The following is a 19477-nucleotide window of genomic DNA, read 5'->3' as shown; positions in this document are numbered from 1 at the left end:
AATTTATTTTTATTTGATTTCCAGCCAGCAGGGGGACTAACTGTCAGTACAGTTAGTCCCCCTGCTGGCATTGCTGCAGCCAGCTATCCCGGCCATGTGATTGTGATGTCCTCACAATACTGTGGAATACCGTGGAAAAACAGCACACATATAGTGCAATATAGTGAATGGGTCTGGTTTTATAGTTGGGGCATACTTCAGTCCCTTATTCAGAACTTTGATTTGATGTCAGTTAAATTAAAAATATGTATTGCATTCTTGTTCTTTTGCTTCCTCTCCAACTCCTAGTAACACCCTCTTTTGTGGACCTCATTGGCTGAATCTGGGGGGCAGCAGTCTAGTTATAAATGTTTCTTGTTCAACATGAGGTTCATTTTTCTTTACCTAGAAAACATCTGATATTTTAAATTAAAGGGGCATATTTGCTATTTTTGTGTTTGTTTGAGAACTTTTTTTTAATATTGTTAGGGCTATTTTCTGAAGCTGTGGTACCCTTTTTAATTTTGAAATCATAGCTGACTTGGAGAATATCTCCAGTTTTATATCAGACCTGGCTTAAGCCTTAGGTTTGAAATTTTAAACTGTGGGCCTATAAGGAATATTCTCTTAAATTGTACTTCAATTGTAGCAGTTTTATTTAAGCAATATTTACTCTGTAGAACTAAGTGCTCATACTCGTAGAAAAACAACTCCAGCATTGTGTTTGCTTACCTTATCCTTGTTTTTACCTCATCCACCTTATTATACAAAAAGCCTGCTTGACCAGAATAAAGCTACCATTGATATAACAAACTGATTTTAAGCCACATGATTGTGCAATTGTAATCTTGCTTATCAGGTTAAACATTTGAATAAGGATAAAAGATTTCCTAATCTGCTTATTTCGGATTTGAAAACATCTTCTATTTAATTTCCTGTTATAGACAGTGTTTACGACACTTGTAATAATTGATACATTGTATTCAATTATGCTTCCCCAAACAGGTTTTTTTTCAGGATTATTCACTAAAGTGAGAATTCAGAGTGAGTTTAAAGTGAATTTTAAATTCAAGGTATTTCATAAAGATTATTTCTTTATGAAATACTAATTTTGAATGGGAAGGGGGGTCGGGGGACAAGAAGTGGTAACAGAGGCACTTCCCGACTGCAGACTGCTTCAAAGGATACCACACACAGGTCGATTTTTGAATTTTTTTTATTTTTATTTTTTTAACATTTACCGTTCAGTTGTTTATTTTTTTTTACCTGGAGTGTTTTCGTGCAATAACCAACAACAGGCTCCCCTAAATCATTCACAAATGTGTGTGTGAAAATAAAAATGTAAAAATTACCACCACACATTTTCTCAAATTTTCTGACTAAAACTATTGCATCAAAGGCATCAAAACACTCCATATACAATACCGTGGGATGTCAACTTTTCAAATATATGCACGCCCATGGCAAGAAAATAAATTGGGATATGGAAAAAGGCCCCAAAAAAGAAGATAGGCAAAGAAGATATGTCACATTTTAAAAACACGTCAGAAGTTTGGCATTGCACCCCCCCCCCCCCATACAGCCCAACACACCTATGCCTAGGTGGTATCACTGTACATATTGGAATGTTCTTTAGCAGTAACACCTAACATGAGCTGAGAATCCATGCCTAAAGTAGAATGTGTGTGGAAAAATAACACAAAAAAATGACTACCTAAAAGTTTGACAAAGACTGGTGGTAGAATTATTGCATGGAACGTGTTAAAATACCACCATTTGAAATAGCCTAGGGCGTCTACTATTAAAAAATATATGGGTTGATGGGGGTAAATTACATTGACCGGCTTAAAAAATGTCCCAAATATGACGTGGGTGTGTGATGACCAGCTGTGAAAATTCCAAGTTGGAAAACTGGAATGCACACCCTCCAAATAAGGTCTTTTTGCCCCCAGAGAACCCAACACACCTATACATGGGTGCTATCACTATACTCAGGAGATGTTTCTGAACACATATTGGGGTGTTCTTTGGCAGTAACCCTTAAAGTTCTCTGTACATATATTCTTAAATTGCTATGTGTGTCAAAAAAAAATCACCAATTATTTGTAAACATTTTTTTAAATTTGGCATAGATTGGTGGTAAAATGGTTGCATGAGAAGAGTCAAAATACCCCAAGTTAATACCTTAGGTTGTCTTCTTTTATGAAATATATACATGTGAAGGGGTATTCAGGGATTCCTGACAGATATCAGTGTTACAATGTAACTTGTTGATTTTGAAAAATAAAAATGGTTTGGAAATAGCAAAGTGCTTTTTGTACTTATTGCCCTATAACTTGCAAAAAAAAAGCTAAGAATATGTTAACATTGGGTATTTCTAAACTCAGGACAAAATTTATGAACTATTTATCATGGGTGTTTTTTTTGGCGGTTGTAGATGCATAAAAGATTTTGGGGGTCAAAATAAGAAAAAGTGTTTTTTTTTATTTTTTCATCGTATTTTATAAAATTTGTTATAGTAAATTATATGATGAAAATAATGGTATCTTTAGAAAGACCATTTAATGGCGAGAAAAATGGTATACAATATGTGTGGGTACAGTAAATGAGTAAGAGGAAAATTACAGTTAACCACAAACACTGCAGAAATTTAAAAAGAGCCCTTGTCCTTAACGGTAGGAAAATTGAAAAACGGTCTCGTCACTGAGGGGTTAAAGCACTGTCCCTAATGAGTCACATTTCCCTTGACAAATTAGCTATGTTGACACAAGTATCTACTGCAGGTCAAGTCATTCCAGACATGTGAGCATTTTGCTTTGGCTCTTCCACTGATGGCTGGTGTTGTAAGCTCTGTGTGCTTGTGAGCATGGGTCTCACATTCAATATACAAGAGCTACCTTAGGCACTTCAGCAATAGTTTGCCTTAATTTTTTGATGATGCTAGGCCCAGTAGCCTATTGTTGTGCTGTCTCTATGAGCATTATGACTCTTGGCTATGCCATGAGAAGCTTAATTTATTACTAGTGGGTTCTCCTAAATGGGTGGCAGAGATGCAATGGGGTAAATGGATGGAAACTCAATAAATAATATGACTGCGAGAGGGCGTCATATGAACTAGCGTCTGCCAGGACTTACAGCAGCAACTGCATGCTAAATTGTGGGGAAACAGCACATATTTATATAAACATACATCAAATATTTAGCAGGTAACAGGTAAGAAACAGAATGTGATAAGTTTGGAATATCACAATACCTACCGAATGTTCATTTTCTACTCACTAACAGCATCACAGCCACCAATCACTGAGATGTTTCAGAAGTATCTGCATTTAAATGGAGGGAGAACAAAAATATTGTGTGAATAACAAATAATGTTTCCTTACATTTTCAAAGCAAATCAATGAATGAAAAAGTTAAATTAATTAAAACTCCTACAAGGAATGAAAAGAGAAAGTTCTGGAACAAAATGGGTCATTTGAGAATTTTTTTTGTAAATCTTTTATTGTCAAAGGTTTTGTTCAGTGTTATCAATGCTTATTAGTTACAGTATCGTGGACACGCAGGTCCGTTATTCGGATAGACATATTAATCAGTTACAGGCATTATTCCATGCATCTTTAGGCAAAGTATGATATATTACGTTACAGTTGGGTTGTTGACAGGTCTGGGCCATGCCGAATCGTTTTCGCCTTTGCTTAAGTGTAGCCTGTATGTTGTCGGATGGCATGTTACTGTTGCCCCGATCTGCATCGGTTATTGGTCTTGGACTCTAGTCATGTGCTAGGTCTACGTCGTCGGGGTAACCTCCATTAATTGTCAAGAAGTGGTTACCGTGATATATTAGGGTATGCATAGTTGATCGATGTCTGTTTAGCTGCTTTATAAGCTGTCGTATGTTATCCTGTCCAGTAGCAGTACGTCTGATTTGTGTGGTATGTGTTTTTTATGCTCAAAGTCATTTTAAAAGCTATATTACTTTCTATCCATGTATGTGCCGGTACCTTCCGGCTTTCGGTCATGTCGGTAAGAGCAGTAAGAGGGGGAATGGGATACAGGTACGTGGGAGGGTGGGGGAGGAGGGTGGTGGAGAGAGGGGTGAGGAAGAGGGAAGGTGGGGATGGATGGGGGGAGAGAAGGTTCACTCCAGATCTCCTATCTTTGTGCACCCGCCGCCCCCAGCTGCCGGGACCCGGGTCCAGGGACCGAGCCATCGACCGTGACCGCACTCATCCTCTCTCATTACAAGCCTCGTTGTTATCCTTCTAATGGCTCTTGGAGGTGTACATGAACCAGGGTGTCCAAGCCTCTGCGTGTTTGGTGGCCCTGCCAAGGAGTGCTGCGTGTATCGCTTCTGCTCCCTGGATGTCTTCTACTTTGCGTATCCATTCTTCCCTTTGTGGTGTTTCTGTTTTCTTCCAGTATATGGGTATGAGCGACTTGGCTGCATTCAATAGATGTCGTAAGATCGATTTCTTATATCTGGATATTGGCATTGGCGATATGTGGAGTAGTGCTAGTTCAGGCGTCCATTCAATCCCGTCTCCCAGGATCTCACGTAGTTCCTCTCTAATCATCTCCCAGTAGGGGGTGATTAAGCTGCATTCCCACCATATGTGGATCGTCGTGCCCTGTTCGGACAGGCATCTCCAGCACAGTGGTGAGGTTGATGGGTATATTTTATGGAGGATCGAGGGTGTTCTATACCAAGAGGTCAGCAGTTTATAATTTGTTTCCTGAAATTGTGAACTGATGGTGCTTTTATGGTGCCAAAGCAATGCTTTGTCCCATTGTTGTCGTGTGAGTGACTTAGCTAGGAACGTCTCCCATTTGCAGCGGAACGTGTTATGTTCAGTTAGGTGCCCAATCAGGAGATGTTGATATAATGTGGAGATCGTTTTGTCGAGCTCAACTGCATTCATGCAGCTTTCCTCGAACCACGTGAGTTCTCGAGTTAGACGATCTCTGTTGCGGAGCGTGCTATGGAAATGTTTTACTTGTAGGTATCGGAGCATTAGTTGTAAAGAGCATGGTCTGCCGTTTAGTAACGAGTCCAGGGGGCGGATCTCTCCGTGTTGTAAAACCGTGTGTATGGGTACATGTCCTCGTCCTTCCGAGAATGGTCCAGTCTGTGTTGGGATTCCTCCCCCTATTTTGCTGTTATAGGTAATAGGCAGTAATGGGCTCGGCGTTGGTGATATGTGCTTTTGTTCCCTTAGGGGTCTCCAGCCACGCAGTGTCTGGGCTACTGGGCCGTCCTCCATGTCTCGTGCCAGCGTGCCTGGGCCTTGTGTGTCCCATATGGCGGAGTGTAGGGCCGTGCTATTCCCTTCGGCGTTCAAAGACACCCATTGTTTCTGCTCTGTTTTCGAGTGCCAGTTGAGGATACGTTGTAGGATCGTTGCTTGGTAATATTTCTTGAAGTCAGGTAGGGCGAGTCCCCCGCAATGCCTTGGCAGGCAGAGTGTTTCGTGTTTGAGCCTGGAGCGTTCGCCCCTCCATACGTATCTAAGGACCGCAGATTTTAGTGCCTTGAAAAATGAGGGTGGAATGGAGATTGGGATGGTCTGGAACGGGTAAAGAAGGCGTGGTAGGATAATCATTTTGAGGACCGCTACTCGACCGTGCCAGGAGATGTGTGGGTATGACCACCTGGCTAGGTCCCCGAGCAGCGTCTTCAACAGGGGGGCGTAGTTGTGGTGATATAGGTCTTTCGGGTCAGGTGTTATCCATATGCCCAGGTACTTCATTTTGTTGGTACACCACGTAAACGGAAACGACGTCTCCAGTGCAGTAAATTCCTCCCCTTGTGTCGTAACATTCAACACTTCGCATTTGGAGTGGTTGAGTTTGAATCCCGAGATCAGGCTGAATTTATCAAATTCTGCCAATAGGCATGGTAGTGTGATTCTCGGGTTGCTAACGAAGAAGAGGAGATCGTCCGCGTATGCGGCCACTTTGTGGATCCCTCCCTGCCAGGGGAATCCCTGCACATCTCGACTTTGGCGAATTGTTTGCAGGAGGGGCTCTAGAGTGATGGTGAAGAGTAGCGGGGATAGGGGACACCCCTGTCGCGTGCCATTTGATATCGGGAAGTCGGCCGTGAGTGCCCCATTAACCCTGACTGCGGCTCTGGGATTGTTGTAGAGAGCTTTGATCCATGTGAGGAAGTTTTGCCCTATGCCCATTTCCGAACAGTCGTAACGTACTATCCCTCGCTTCCCGTCCTGGGATAAACCCTGTTTGGTCCACGTGAATCAGGCCCGGTAGTGGAGCTTGGAGCCTGTTGGATAGTACCTTTGTGAATAGCTTAGTATCCACGTTGAGAAGGGAGATTGGGCGGTAGTTACTACAATACATCGGGTCCTTGCCAGGTTTAGGTAGGACTGCTATCGTTGCCGCTAGGGATTCAGCTCCGAATGTTTTTCCTTCTGTTATCGCATTGACAGCTTTAGTTAGCCAGGGTAATAGTAACGTTGTGTAGGTTTTATAGTATGACGTGGAAAATCCGTCCGGTCCCGGAGCCTTCCCCGTTTTTGTCCGTTTCAGGGCTGCTGCTATTTCCTCTTCCGTAATCGGTTCGTCTAGGGCGGCTGCTGTTTCTTCTTGCAAGTTACGTAGCCCTGCATTGCGCAAGTATGTCTGGGTCCTGGCGTCAGTGATGTCCCCGTCTTCCATGTGATTCTGGGTTCGTAGATTATATAGCTTATGGTAGTACGTCCTAAATTCTTCAGCTATTTCCGTTGGGTGGATTGAAGTGGTGCCCGAGGGTAGTCTTAGTTTGGGACCTGTGTTCGGGGGGTGTTGTCCTTGAGCAGTCTAGCGAGGTAACTCCCTCCTTTGTTGGCGTGGGTGTAGAAAAACCCTTTGGATCGTTGAATAGAGCGTAGGTATCGCTTCATTAGGAGTTCTTTGAGTTGTCTTCTAGCTTGTATTAGCTCCCTGTGAGTGGTTACCAGTTGGGATCTTTTGTGTTGGGCTTCTAGGGTGGCGATTTGTCGGTAAAGATCAGCCATCTCTCTTTGTGCCTCTTTTTTCTTTTGGGATGCAATCCGAATAAGTGAGCCTCGGATTACACACTTATGCGCTTCCCATATCGAGATTTGGGATATGGTCGCCGCTCCGTTGTCCTGGAAGTAGTTGACCAGGTCCTGCGAGATCTTTTCCTTCGTGCCTGGGTCTTGGAGCAGTGCGTCATTAAGCCTCCAGGTCCATCGAGTGGGCCTAAAGAGTGGAGATTCAAGCGTGACCTTGACCGCCCCATGGTCCGACCATGTGGCCGGCTCAATTTCGGTGGTTAGAAGGTGTGGGAGCCCGATTTGTCTAGTGAATATATAGTCGATTCTAGAGTATCGACCGTGTATCACCGAGTAATGGGTGTAATCTTTTGTGTCAGGGTGCAGGGCCCTCCAGCAGTCCACCAGGTCCATGTTGCTCAGCGACTGTTTAATTTGGCGAATGTTGCGTTGTGGAATACAGCTATGACCCGTTGAGGAGTCCAAAATTGGGTCCATGGGTACGTTGAAGTCTCCCCCAAGTAGTAGTGTGCCCTCCGCGAAATCCTGTAATTTAGTTAATGTGCTTTTGAGAAATTGGGCTTGTTTTTTATTTGGTACGTATATGGAAGCGAATGTGTACATTTTGCTCAGTATGTGTCCTTTCAGGAACAAATATCTACCCTGGGGGTCGTGTATGATGGCCAACTCTTGGAATTCCAATTTTGCTGCCAGGAGGATGGCTACTCCGGCTTTGCGTTGTATCGGGTGGTTACACAGATAGGACTTCGGGTACGTTTTATTCTGGAGTTTCGGGGCCGCGTCTGCCCGAAAGTGTGTTTCTTGGAGTAGTGCTACTGAAATGCGTTTCTTCCTCAGATCACGCAGTAGGTGGGCTCTGCGCTCCGGGAAATTGAGTCCCCTGCAATTGAGTGTGAGGATGGTGATGGGATCTGGTTGATATGCCATGTTCTCCTCTGTCCCAGGTGTCGTCCCTCAGACGGTTTATCGAGAGCTCTTCTCTCCCACTCCCCGGTATGGCTCCGGCGACGGCCCAATCCCCCGCCCCAGCCCGACAGATGGCGGCGGGGGCCCAGGGCGGGCGGGTACCAGAAGCTCTGGGGTGCGCCTACGAGCGTATAGGGGTTGGGGAGGGTGGGTGTAGGTTTAGGTGTTGAGGGGGGGGGGGGGGTTGAGGTAGGTATAGATGGGAGGAGTAGATAGGGATTAGTGCCCTTGGATGAGGGCTTCACCACTGGGGTGGAGAGTGGTCTCCCAGTCGTGTTCTACCCTCTGATAGAGGGGTTCCCGTGCTACGGTGGAGTACCCTAGGGGCCCGTCTCAGTTACCAGACTGGGATGCAGTCCCCTCGTGAGTTCCACCGTCCAATACAGTGCGCGGGTATGGGTTGAGGTACGTAGCCTAGGTACCTATCGAGGATATGTCGTCTAGGTCTGTGTGTGGGTCGTGTCCAGTCTCCACCTTGCCCATGAGCGCTTAAGGATTGCAAATTTATTAGCATTCCATAGTTAATTAATATAGATTAACAATGAACAGTACGGCATAACAAGCCGCGTATAAAACAAGAACAATAAACATTCGCCCAATAACCCCATTCCCCTCTTCCCCGGTCCCCTCCTACCCCCCATCTCCAACACATTTGTATGAGTAACTGTGCCCGTATATGAGGCCCAATGTATTAGTTTGCAGCTTAGGTCTCACTGAACCCTGTATAGTGTTAGGTAGGAATTTCGCTGGTTGGGGATTTCGAGAGAAGGGCGCATCGGCCACTGATTCCGCCACGTGTGTAGGGCCGTGTGCGTGCGTGGGCACAGCGTATGTATGAGTTCTAGCGCCCCCTCCCACCCCCCCAGCGCATAGCGGGTGGGGGGAGGGGAGGGGGGGCCGCGGTATGTGTGCGTGAGAACAGATGTGTATGGTTGTGTGAGCGTATAGACGTGCGTCTGCCTGTGTCCTAGTCCCATGTGTTATGCGTAGCTGAGTTGGGTGTCCCCCAAGGCGCTCTCTTTCCCCTCCCCCCCCCTCGACAATCACCGTTACAGCCCATGTCCCCCAACCCTCAGGGTCTGGGTGCTTATGGCTATGTGTATGTTCAGGCTCGGGCTTTCCCATCACCCCTCCAGTGTCCTAGGCCGTCAGGCACCAGCTGACCGGTCGTGGCCAGTGTGCTAGCAAGAATATGTACTCCGTGTTTGTGTGTGTGCGGCTTGGTGTGTGTGTCCATGTCCTGGATGTTTGCGTGCGGACGGTGTGTGAGCTTACCCCCTATTTCAACCCTCCCTCTCCCCTCCCATAGCCCGCCACTCATCTCAAATCCCCCAGTCCTTGCAACCCGGTTACTAGCGTTCATAGGTGCAGTTTATTGACCGCTGCCCCTTTAATCCTGGGCTGCGTCGGTGAGCAGCCTGTTCAGTATTCCGTCCGGATTAACGTGGGCCCGGGTGTTTCAGAACCATGGCCGAAGCTGCATATGCGTCTTATTAATCCCCTCTGCCCCCCATAGCCCCCCCCAACCCATGGGATTCATTTAGCGGGCTGCTTCTTTTCTCTTAGCAGGTTGAGGCATTAGTGTGCCGCCTAAAGTTCATGAGGGGGGAGACCTCTGTCAGGTGCTAGTTCCTTTTAGGATGCGGAGAAGTCTCCATCCATCTATACCCCACCCTCCCAAGGTATTTCATGGTAGCCCACCCGTCCCGTAGCCCCGGGGTGTGGTGAGGCCTTCCGGATTAGTGGGGGTCATAATTGTTACCGGTGCTCCGGGTCAGCTGGGGCATCCCCAAGGTGGTCAGGCTCCGTATGACGGTGGTTGTGCTATGTCTACCGGGTTTCCCCGGGGTCGGCATGATAGTGGAGTGAGTGCCACGTCCCTTCACGTGGTGGGGGTGGAGGCCTAACTTTTCGCCCTTATGCTAGTGGGTAGGGAATTGGGGGACTGTGTGTGAGCAAGTTATTGCCCGCATTTCTCCCTTTGCCCCCCTCCCCAAAGTGTCTCAGCGATTCCCACCCACAAAATAGTCTCGGTGTTGGTGGGGACAGTCCTGGCCCATGGGATTTGTGGCTATAACGGAGTGGGGTAGGCAAGGATTCTAGGTCGGGTAGGGCATTGTCTGTGCGGGTAGGAGATGCAGGCTTACCTACTCCGCTTGGTTGCTCCAATCAGGGCGGCGTCTCGTGGGGGTCCAGGAGGGGAGCCCCCTCTGCGTCTCCGAGGTATCCGTTGCGGTCTGGGTCTCTGGCCTGGCAGATCCAGAATCCAGTTTGTGACGGGTATGGGCGGCAGGTTCAGCTCTTCCAGGAGGCGCGGGATTTCGTCTGGGCCTTTGGCGGCGGTCCAGCCATCCCGATGGCGGACTTGAAGGGCAAATGGAAATCCCCATTTGTAAGGGATGTTGCGTTCTCGGAGGAGGGTGGTGACCGGGCGGAGTGCCCGTCTTGCATCCAGTGTCATGGGGGAGAGGTCATTGTATACGGAGACCTGGGCTCCCATGTAAGGCCACGTGGGTTTTGTTCTGGCCTTGCGCATAATTGCCTCTTTGAGTGGGAATGAGTGAAGGCAACATATTAAGTCCCGGGGTCCGTCTTCTGGCGTGCGTGGTGGCAGGGCCCGGTGGGCTCTATCGAATTTGTAGCGTGGAGGGGCCTCAGCTTGCAGAATGCTGTTGAATAATGCAGAGAGCAGCTCTTCTGCCTTTTCCTCCCCATCTGTCTCAGGGACCCCATGGACCCTAACATTGCTGCGTCTCCCCCTGTTGTCCATGTCTTCCACAGCGCGCCTCATGGTGAGTAAAAGCTCTCCTTGTCGAGAGATTGCCGTGTTGGTTGCTGTGAGCCTGTCCGTTTGTGTTTCAAGGGAGGCTTCCAAGGACTGGATGCGGCCTGCATGGGCTCCGACTTCGGTACGGATTCCCGCGATTTCTGCCCTTAGTGCATCTTGAATCGCGGTGGTATGTGAGAGTAGGTCGGCTTTAGTTGCCATAGATGCCGCTATCAGGCGTAATTCTTCTCCTATTTGGTCTAGGGCTGACGGTTCAGTCGAGATCGTCGAGGCCGGTGATGGCGGCGTGGGACTTGTCGGCTCGGCCTCGTTGTCCGTTCCCCTTTGAGGGTGTATGAAGCCGTCCATCGGTCCCTGTTGGGGTTTCGAGGGTGCCCCCCTCGGGGTCTGGGGGTGATCTGAGCGGCGATTACGGCCCATTTGGTGGCTTCTGCTTATTGTGGAATGCTTTACAAGGGCTTGGTGGAGCGGAGCACTGTGTTTAGGCGTCCATCTTGTTCAGCGTCCAGGCCACGCCCCCCCAATTTGAGACATTTTTTATGTCTGAAATTACAACTAACAGTCTTTTTCATAGCCTTTTTGCTTGTGTTATTATGTACTGCGTTTACATTCATCTACAACTTACAAATTAGAACAAAATTTCAGGAATCTGCATTCCCAAAAGTAGATGCAGATTGTGAGCAGCATTTCAGAGCATTGATAAAGCTTTCCACAATATGTATATAACTTTTTATAATGTCAAATCTCTGGCTTGTTCAAAAATAATAGTTTTGACTTTGTGCAATCCCTTCAGAGTAAGTTTGAAGGAGGGTTAGAAGAGGGATACCAAACAAACCGCAACATCTTATTGCATTTCTTCCAATATTTTCACTAAGGATTAACCAATATATGAAAATATATATATTTATACATGTAGCTGTGACGTTCTCTTTTTATAACTGAACAGTTAAATCTCTAAAATGTTGCCTTTTTATTACTTCCTATAACACTAGAGCTTGCCGTTTCCAGTGTTCATTTTTTGTAAAACAGTAATCACAACTTGTACACAAACATTGTCTTTTTAAAAAAATAAATCAAGTTTTCTACATTTTTGTTTTGTAATATAATTTATATTGAGTAGTTCAAAGTAGCATATCACAATAAACAATACTGGCGAACTACAAGGGTTTGGTAAAAGGGACACGATAGGCAACATAACAACAACATGTTGCCTGACACTCTCACGTACTGAATACCATTTAAACTTGGTAGGAGTTGGTATTAGAATGCTGAAGTATACATTTCTGTTTCATCAGATCAGCTCAGATCGGTATGACGGTGGCACCTGACATAGCAAAGTCTGCATTCAAAATGTTCAGAAATGGTTTGACAGATTGCATCCAAGCAGGGCCGGTACAAGGATTTTTGGGTACATAGGCGAAGATGCCTTTTTCCACCCCCCCCCTCCTCTAAAATTAACATCTTCACCTATGTGCCTCCTAACCAGCCCCTCCCTCTTCCCTGTCCCTTAGTGTTCCTCTCCCCTCCCCCCTCTTTTCCCTGTCCCTTGGTGTTTCTCTCCCCTCCCCTCTCTGTCCCTTGGTGCACCCCCCACCCTCTTAGCGGTCACACTCCCCTTCCTGGTGTGCCTCCTACCTGTCTTGTAGCGTTGCGGAGCAGATCCTCTACAGGAGCTTCAGTTTTCTGTACCTGGCTGGACTGACAGGAAGTGCTCTCTCAGTGAGCACTTCCTGTCAGTCTGGCTGGGTATAGGAAACAGAAGCTCCTGTACTGCGCTCCGCTCCGCCACGCTACACTCAGTGGTGTATACACACTAACAGCCACACACACTCAATGACAAACACACAGACGTCACTGACAGACACAGACTTACTGATCTGACACACACTCATTCATTGACAGACACACACTCAATCACAAACATACTCTCACTGATTTGACAGACACTCCCAAACACACACTGATAGACACACTCACACTGACAAAACACACTCATACACTGACAGACATTCATACAATCATTCACAGACACACACACACTCCCTCACAAATGCATAAACACACACACTTACAGACACACACTCACAGACAAACACATACACACACAGACACATACACACACTCACACATACACAGACACACACACTCACAGACAAACACATACACAGACACATACACACATACACACACACTCACAGACAAACACATACACAGACAAACACAGACACACACTCACAGACAAACACATACACAGACACACACTCACACTCACAGACAAACACATACACAGACACACACACTCACAGACACACACACTCACAGACACACACACTCACAGGCAAACACATACACACACAGACACATACTCACACATACACACACACAGACAAACACAGACACACACTCACAGGCAAACACATACACATACACACACTCACACTCACAGACAACACATACACAGACACACACACTCACAGACACACACACTCACAGGCAAACACATACACACACAGACACACACACAGACAAACACATACACAGACACAAACACTCACAAACACATACACAGACACTCACAGACAAACACATACAAAGACACACACTCACACATACACTTTTAGACACACACAAATTATTAATAATATCCACCCAGCATCCCTACATGGAGAGCTGGCGTGGATCTGTCCCGTCGGTCCAGTGGGGCTTCAGTGCGGCGGGCGGCAGCGTTCTAATGAGAGGCGGCGAGGGAGCTCTAACCTGTCTGCTCTGCTCCCTCGCGGGTGTCTACTGATGCCGGGAGCCGGAATATGACGTCATATTCCGGCTCCCGCAGAATCAGCAAACGGCGCGCGAGGGAGCAGAGCAGACAGGTTAGAGCTCCCTCGCCGCCTCTCATTAGAACGCTGCCGCCCGCCGGGGATCCAGAAGGTGACCTGGCAGGAGGGAGCGCTTCCCTCCTGCTGGTCACTGAAATCTGGCGCCCCCAGAGCCGGTGCGCCCTAAGGCGCCTGTGCCGCCTTATGGACGCGCTGGCCCTGCATCCAAGGACTCCTGGCATCATAACCACTACAGAACATGTAGTGGTTATGGGGCTAAAATTGTCCTGTTAACTAGACAGACCAAAGAAGATCATCAAATAACAATATGTGATAAAAGAGCATGAGATATTACTTTGACATGTTATGTGTAACTATTCAAAGTCAACTACAGAGAAACAATTTTAGGTAGCATCCTGGCTATAGAATACTAAAAACAATGCATGAAAAGTGTGCCACAATTAACGTCTTATGATTTTACAGAGTTGAAGGCAACACCGCCTGTTTAATAAATTTTATACATGCAGTATACTCTAACAAGACCTTGACAAAGTATATTATATATACAAAGTACATCTAACAGGCTTTGATAAATTATAGTCTGTATATGAAATGCATTGACTAAATAGGGTACTAAATCTTTTATTTCACACTTATTTTTAAATGGATATGCATCCCATTTTTTTAATGCTAATTATGTTTTTAAAGAAAAGGACCCGAGAGTGAAAGGGTTAATAGAACCATTTGTGGTGTGCTTGTTAAGGACACAATTCAGCCATGACTAAATAATAGGTAAATAGTTGTAAGTGAAAAAGAAAAAAAAAAAGTTTATGTTTATGGATTTATGACTCTTTGGTGAAACTACATTTTCTTTCTAAAAAAGTTTAGTGCGATAAATAACTTAGTGTGTTTGGTGTGCCCAGGACATGGGGTTAAGGAAATTAACATGTTCATGACATCCGTGGTATGAATCCTGACATAAAGAGTTTAAAAGGAGTCTTAAAAGAAGTTAGTGTAACTTTCTTGTTTTCTAATAGATTTACAAAAATCTCCACTGACCTTTACAATCTTCACACAGAGACCTGCTCAAAGGTGCAGCGCGTTCCTGTGGATAGATCCCAAGAGCTTCTACTGAAACTGGAGCCGCTGACCACTGTTCACGTAAATATTCTTAATTTAAAATTAGCACTGGCATAAAAACAAAATATATATATATTTTAAAAAAGTGTTGTCTTTTGTAGGTCTTGGAGGGTATTTAGCAAGACCTGCAGAAACTGGACAATTCAAGGAAGGGAACAATGCTTCAATTTGTTTGCTCAGCAAGACAGATTATCAGTAAGTTAGTTTAAAAAAAGCCTACAAGGCAAGTTTACTGCACAAAGTGCTTGAGAAATGTTCATCTCTTGTGTAAACAACAGAAAAGGATTGCAAAATTCCAATATTGGCTCCATCCCCTGAACACTAAATGCAAATTTCCTGTGTGAGACGTTCAGAATGGAAATCACATTGAAGAGGGGACACTTATTTTTTTTAAATTTATAATCTTTATTAGATATTTTAATACTTACACAAGTACATTGCGTTAATAGAGTCATCATCATATACAATGCCAAAGAAGATTGCATATTATTGCAGGTGTTAAAACATATTTACCAAGAATCTCCTATATTAATATTATTGTCACATTTACAAGATTGTGTTAACAAAGCTAATCAATTCGTCTTCCTTTTTGTTACATAATAATTACATCCACATAAAGAAAAAAGGAAAAAGACAAAAGAGACTCCAAACGCAACAAAACCTTCCAAACAATACCCTAGACACACAACAGTAATGGTCATGTTACAATCGATGTATCCCTTGAACCATCTGGTCCTCGGGAGGAGCATTCCAGGAAACAAGAAAAAATTCCATGGCAGCCATCAGCCCTGCCTTCACACCAGGATAACAAATATGACTACTACAAGGCCCCTCTGTATAACAAAAAATAAGTGCAATAAATGAACGGTTTTCTATCTTTTCTAGCCATAGACCATATTTTTGGTTGTTGGCCTTTATGTAGACCCGATTCAATTTGTATTTGAAATTTAAGTTGTTCTAACTATGGGCCAAACTAGAACCAAATAAAGTTCCCAATATCTTATAATAACAATCTTAGCGTCTACTAATACTTGAATTACGAAGGGTGCTAAATTACCGCATAATTATCTAATATTTAATTGGATGAGAAATATTTGGGGAGAGAACCCCAAATTTATAGAAGTTAAGATTTTAATCTTATGCAATATCTTCCAAAATAGCTAAAGTGGACCGCAATCCCACCATATATGTCCCCTCTTTCTGTGTTGCAGCGCCAGCATATATGAACCTGATTGTGAATAAATTTACTCATTCTGCTGTGCACTAAATACCATCTATTTGCCAATTAATATTGACATTCAACTAAATTAAGACATTGAATATTTTTTAGAAACTAAAGATAAAGCTCCCTTCCACAGCTAATATGAACATTTAAATCAGGAGGGGACACTTATTAAAGGAACACTAGAGAGTTAGAAATACAAACATGTGTTCCTAACCCTGTAATGTTTACTACGTATATAGATGTCCACTCCACCCCTTACAGGGGGTCTGCATTCTGGTGAACTGCCTCCATGGCTGAGATTATCAGTCTCGATGATCTCAGCCAATCCAATGCTTCCCCATAGTGAAGCATTTGGAGTCTAGCGTGCATGAGCGGCAAAATGCCACACCGAGCCAATCATTGAGAGTCATTTGAGCTATAAGTGAGTTTAACTCAGTTATGACTTTTTACAAAGGAGCTGCCAGTATAAGTTTTGGATGTTGTGCCTCAGTAGCATACCTAGATTGCATGGCAACCTGGAAGAAATTCACATTCATATACATAGACATTTATATTCACACATACTTGCATTCACATATACACATGTACATTTATACAGACACACACACACGCGGACACATATATAGACACATACATTGATAAAGATACGCAAAGACTCATGCAAAAACAAATGGAAACGTATGAGCACACACATCCATACACATACACACAGACTTACACACATTCATACACACACTTAAATTATATTCTATTTATTTCCACAGTGAGATCCTCAAAAGGGATGTGGAGTGGAACCATATCCCTGGGTCCAAGCTGGGGCTGGGATGACGTCCCATCCTGGCTCCTACCATCACTACAGCGCATGTGAAGGAGCTAGACACTCAGTGCAGAGAGATCCCAGCAGTCCTCTTGCTGCAAGTTCCAGAGCAGGTAACTTGGCCAGCAACGTGCCAATAGGCAGGTGCCTGCTCTGGTGGAAGGGGGTGCTCTGTGCATCCCTTTTACTTTTTTCACCCTGGGTGTCCCAGGGTAAGTATACTTCTGTTGCAGTTTACAATTCTGAGCGGTGAGGGAACATGCTCATATCCAGGATTCCATGGAGTAAAGATGCAGAATACAACATATGCTTGCCCACATGCAGTTCTGCAGAGCAATTAGGTGCTCACTGGCAAGTCTTTTATCTGCTCCCCCAAACCATAGTTCCATGCCCCTGACAGATTGTCTGCCCCGCTGTTTTCCATGACTTTCCAGTGAGGAGATCAAAGATCTCCCTCATGGGCCCACATGCAGTGTGATGCGGCCGCCGGCTGGGGAGGGAGGGAGACAGGAGAGGAACTCGGAGGAGCTCTATCTTGCAGCTCCCTCGGGTTCCTCTTGCGAGATCCGGAGCGTTGCCATGGCAATGCTCCTGGTCTTGCGTGAGTGAACTCTAGCCCCACAGGCTAGAGTTCACTCACCACTAGCACCACCAGGGATGGCAGCACTGTCCCCCCTCCCAGTGTAAAGATAAGAAGGGAGTGGGGATATAATCAATCCTTCTTTATTTATTTATATTTTACTAATATATAGATCAGGCTTCCCCAAGAAACCTGATATAGATAATAATCTGCCCCCCGTCCCCCCCAACACACAGGCCCTCCAAACATATTCATACACCAGCACCCTCACTCACACATACACACTGCACCCCATGCACCCTCACTCACACACACACCTGGCACTCACAGCACCCTTACTCACCCACACTGCACCCCTGGCTCTAACAGCACCCTCACTCACACACACACACATTGCACCCCTGACACTCACAGCACCCTCACTCACACACACGCACACAAACTGCACCCCTGGCATTCACAGCACCCTCACTCATACACACACACTGCACCCCTGGCACTCACACGCACATAGCACCCTCACTCAAACACAGCACCCTCACACACACTGCACCCATCATTCACACACAGCACAAACACACACTGCACCCCTGAAACACACAGCACCCTCACACACACACTGCACCCCTCTTGCACACACACACACACACACACACACACACACACACTACACCCCTGACACTCACAGCACCCTTACTCACACACACACACACTGGACCCCTGACCCTCACAGCACCCTCACTCACACACACACTGCACCCCTGAAACTCCCAGCACCCTCACACACACAGCACCCTCACACACACTGCACCCCTGACACTCAGAGCACCCTCACACACACACAGCTTCTTCACACGCACATAGGACCCTCACTCTAACACAGCACCCTCACACACACTGCACACATCACGCACACACACTGCACCCCTCACACACACACTGCGCCCCTCTTGCACACAAACACACTGCACAATACTCTTTACTGGCATTTATGTCTCCTGGTATCCCATCTATATAGACACCAGAGACAGATTTCAAGCAAACACAGTGCAAACATGTTATCAAATTTCCTTGTGCTGTGCAGAACAAACACAGGGCCTTTTTCTCATGCTAGAGCTTTTCAGCAGAGCTCTGCGCATGGTCTGCCCTGGAAGAGCATTGAACCAACATGCTCACTTTGTAATGGGGCGTGCTTGTCATTGGTGATGACAAAACACACCCTCTCTGCCCCCTTTTCAGTAAGCCTCTGTGATTAAAAAATGCCCGGGCCGAATTTTCTTCCCAGTCCGGCCCTGTCCATGACCCCATCCCTGAGCATGGCAGATCACTCCTTACCCCGAGTGTCCTCTCCCCAGCCTCCTCCATACAGTTCCAGGGCACTGGTGTTCTGTGGTTCCTAGAAGCTGGGTAATGATGTTCTATCTGTTAACAAATCATGTTTTTTACCATGTATCCTTGGGTGAGTTGGCAATACATGGATACATTGCTAAAGTTTGTGGTTTTGTTATGAAACATTCTTTCCTTTCTGACACACATACTCACCCTTAGATATTGAGTAACCCCATGAATGACTAATATCAGTAACTCTGCTATAGTGTGACACCAGGAATATTTTACAATATTAACTAAAGTGAGAGATTAGCATTGCCATAGTATTAGTACATAGTATTAGTACATAGCAGTCCTATTTAAGCAATTGTTTTCACATTCCGATACTAGTGAAATGTTAATACATTTTAAAAAAGCTTCTGAGCCGAGACAATGAAATATCAGCTCAGACAAAGAAAATAATCGAGGGGGGATGAGAAATGGTGAGAAACTTTGAAGGAAATGATTTATCGGACTTTCTGTGTTCAATGAACTGAGTGTGATACGTGTCTCTGCACATTAGAGGATTGAGGAGGAGTTGTGATTTTCCTTGAAATTGAACTTTTGGGACCATAATAGAAGCACTTTCTGCTTTTCATTGAACACATTGATAACAAGTTGTTTACAGAGTCATTGTGTGATAGACATCAGGAATTAACATTGTATTGTTTGTACATGAGCTATGCAGACATAAAATAATGCAATTATTGTTTACTCTGCAGACTTGAGCTTTCCCTACTGTGCAGAGTGGGGAACTGATGCCA

General features: G+C 45.4%; 1 protein-coding gene across 1 annotated transcript in view; it reads right to left on the bottom strand.

The window, feature by feature from the left end:
- The window catches only part of TLR5 (toll like receptor 5), a 76862-nt gene that overhangs the window by 15625 nt on the left and 41760 nt on the right, over positions 1-19477 (bottom strand). Inside the window, exon 2 of the mRNA XM_063441424.1 lies at positions 3237-3302. Coding sequence (XP_063297494.1) covers positions 3237-3247 — 11 coding nt within the window. The 5' untranslated portion in view covers positions 3248-3302. The remainder of the gene's footprint in view (positions 1-3236; positions 3303-19477) is intronic.

This window comes from Pelobates fuscus, chromosome 2 (genome assembly GCF_036172605.1).
Source record: "Pelobates fuscus isolate aPelFus1 chromosome 2, aPelFus1.pri, whole genome shotgun sequence".
In the NCBI taxonomy this organism is placed as follows: domain Eukaryota; kingdom Metazoa; phylum Chordata; class Amphibia; order Anura; family Pelobatidae; genus Pelobates; species Pelobates fuscus.
Note: the sequence above shows the minus strand (reverse complement) of the source record. Positions and strands in the feature narration are given on the sequence as shown.